Source organism: Stegastes partitus, unplaced genomic scaffold, assembly GCF_000690725.1.
Source record: "Stegastes partitus isolate 25-593 unplaced genomic scaffold, Stegastes_partitus-1.0.2 Scaffold1551, whole genome shotgun sequence".
Classification (NCBI taxonomy): domain Eukaryota; kingdom Metazoa; phylum Chordata; class Actinopteri; family Pomacentridae; genus Stegastes; species Stegastes partitus.
In genome coordinates, this window is record NW_007579282.1 from 402 (window position 1) to 2,460 (window position 2,059).

The 2,059-nt window shown below is 50.6% G+C and overlaps 1 protein-coding gene across 1 annotated transcript in view; it reads right to left on the reverse strand.

The window, feature by feature from the left end:
* Nucleotides 1-441: 441 nt before the first annotated feature.
* The window catches only part of LOC103371246 (TANK-binding kinase 1-binding protein 1-like), a 15,839-nt gene continuing 14,221 nt past the window's right edge, over nucleotides 442-2,059 (reverse strand). Inside the window, exons 10-12 of the mRNA XM_008300501.1 lie at nucleotides 1,869-1,949; nucleotides 1,564-1,791; nucleotides 442-570 (exon numbers count right to left, since the gene is read on the reverse strand). Coding sequence (XP_008298723.1) covers nucleotides 442-570; nucleotides 1,564-1,791; nucleotides 1,869-1,949 — 438 coding nt within the window. The remainder of the gene's footprint in view (nucleotides 571-1,563; nucleotides 1,792-1,868; nucleotides 1,950-2,059) is intronic.

A 2,059-nucleotide genomic window follows, 5' to 3' on the forward strand; every position in this document is an offset into this window, starting at 1 on the left:
CTTCTGGTCTCCGGGCTGCTCTCAAACCAGCATATGCGACTTTGCCAAGTGAGCATCAGCTGCTCCCGTCTGTGCCACTGATGCAGCACTATTGTCTTTTCTGCATCTGCTGTGTCTTCTATGTACAAATGAGTGAGTTCAGCTTCAAACCGTGGACCTGCTGCTTCGTGGCGGACTTTAGGTTTTGTATACAAACGAAACGAGGAGATTCAGAACCTGTAAAGGGAAAACGCAGATTAATCCCACAGTTTGGCTGGAATGAACCCTGGAGCACAGCATGCAGCCCCTGATCCAGGAGGCGGTGGTTGGACTGGTGGAGTTCTACAGACGGCGCTGATCGATGCATGCAGGCTATTTGGACCATTCCTGGATTAAACACTGAAACAGAACCAATCAGCCCGGTGCCCGTCTCAGGTAACAATGAGTGTTAGAAAGGCCCAGTCAGATCTTGCTGTTCTCCAGGTGGGAGTCGATGTGTTTGATCAGAGCGTCGTCAGGGTAACCGGTCGGGAAGGTCAGCTGACACAGAGGACAGCTACGAACGGCGTTCTCCTCCGACTCCATCCAGAGCTGCAGACAAGAGGAAAAACCAGGAGTCACTTCACTGAACCACATATCACAGCAAACCCTCCATTATCTGTCCACCGTCTGATCCGCACCAGAACCCCACAAGATCCTCACCCAAACCTGCACAAGCTGCTTCAGCACAGAACCCTAACCCTAACACAGAAACAGAACAAGTCAACCTGCTGTTTCGTGTTTCCATCCGGCTTCACCTCACTGAGCTCAGAACTTCTTCTCGATGTGGACGCTTTCATGAAGCTTTTCTACCACGAAGCTTTAAAATGTGCTTCGTGTCTCATGTGGTGACATCCTCACAAACCAGTTCCTCCTGTTGACTGGAGGAGCAGCAGCGTGATGGGAGCGACCCCTGAAGCTCTCAGTGTTGTCCCACGGTCAGCCAGAAGGCATCATGTCGTGTACACGCACACGGAGGTAACTCACTATTATATCACGCCGCTCTGGGCGTCGTCATAGCAACACACAAATCAGCTGTGTCTTGACATGTGAACGAGAGAAACGCGATAAAACATGGATTACAAGGTTAATTTTAATGTTTTGGGCTGAAACAAAATCAAAGAACGCGCCAGTGTCATTTAATAACTGCACAACTAACGGAAACATTCAGTTCAGTTTGCGTGTAAATGCAGGATGAGATGTAGTCAGAACAGTTCAGCAGCATTTACTGATCTGTTACGGCTTTAACTGTGTTAATGTAAGTACGGATTAAAGAACAAGGAGCCGTGCATGTTACGGTTTGAAGTCCAAAACACCAGAACTTCTTATTTCAACCAGATATTCTGCATTTTGTTCTCTGCTTCAGAAAGTTCTCATATTTACGTTATTTAAATCATACTTTCTGACATCGTTTCTATATTTCTGCCCACATTTTGGTGGTGTTTGGTGTAAACTGTTGGTTCTGTGCAGAGCCCGTCCCCCCAGACTGGACTGGAGCGACACCGGTGCCGTCTCTGAGTCGTCCCATCGCTCTTCTCTACTCACATTAATAGACGGCCACGACTGAGCATGCTCCGTGTTCATGTAGGGAGGCAGATGGCAGGAGAGGGTGGCCGGGCCCTCAGGGGCCGAGAAGGAGGGATGATGGGGCTGTTTCCTAGGAGACGGGAAAGAGGGGTGCAGGGGCTGTTCCCTAGGTGACGACGAGCCAATCCCGATAGCGCCGAGCGTCCGAGGTGGGCTGGCAGCCGGCGACAGATACGTGCACACATCCTGGAGATGCACACAACACACACACTGTGAGCATCAACAAGCCGAGTCCGAACCACAGGAAGAGAAACGAGCATCACCTCCTCGTCGTCGGAGGACTGCGGCGGCGTCACCAGCGGGGTGGGCTCAGGCGGGTCGTCCCGGCGACAGAAGTGGTGAACCTGGACGGAGGAGACGTTAGAACAACAGTCAGAATCCTGGATGTTCCTGATTTAAAAAAAACTAAAAACATGGCATCTCTGCTGTTATCAGACATCAGGTAGGAGGTGGA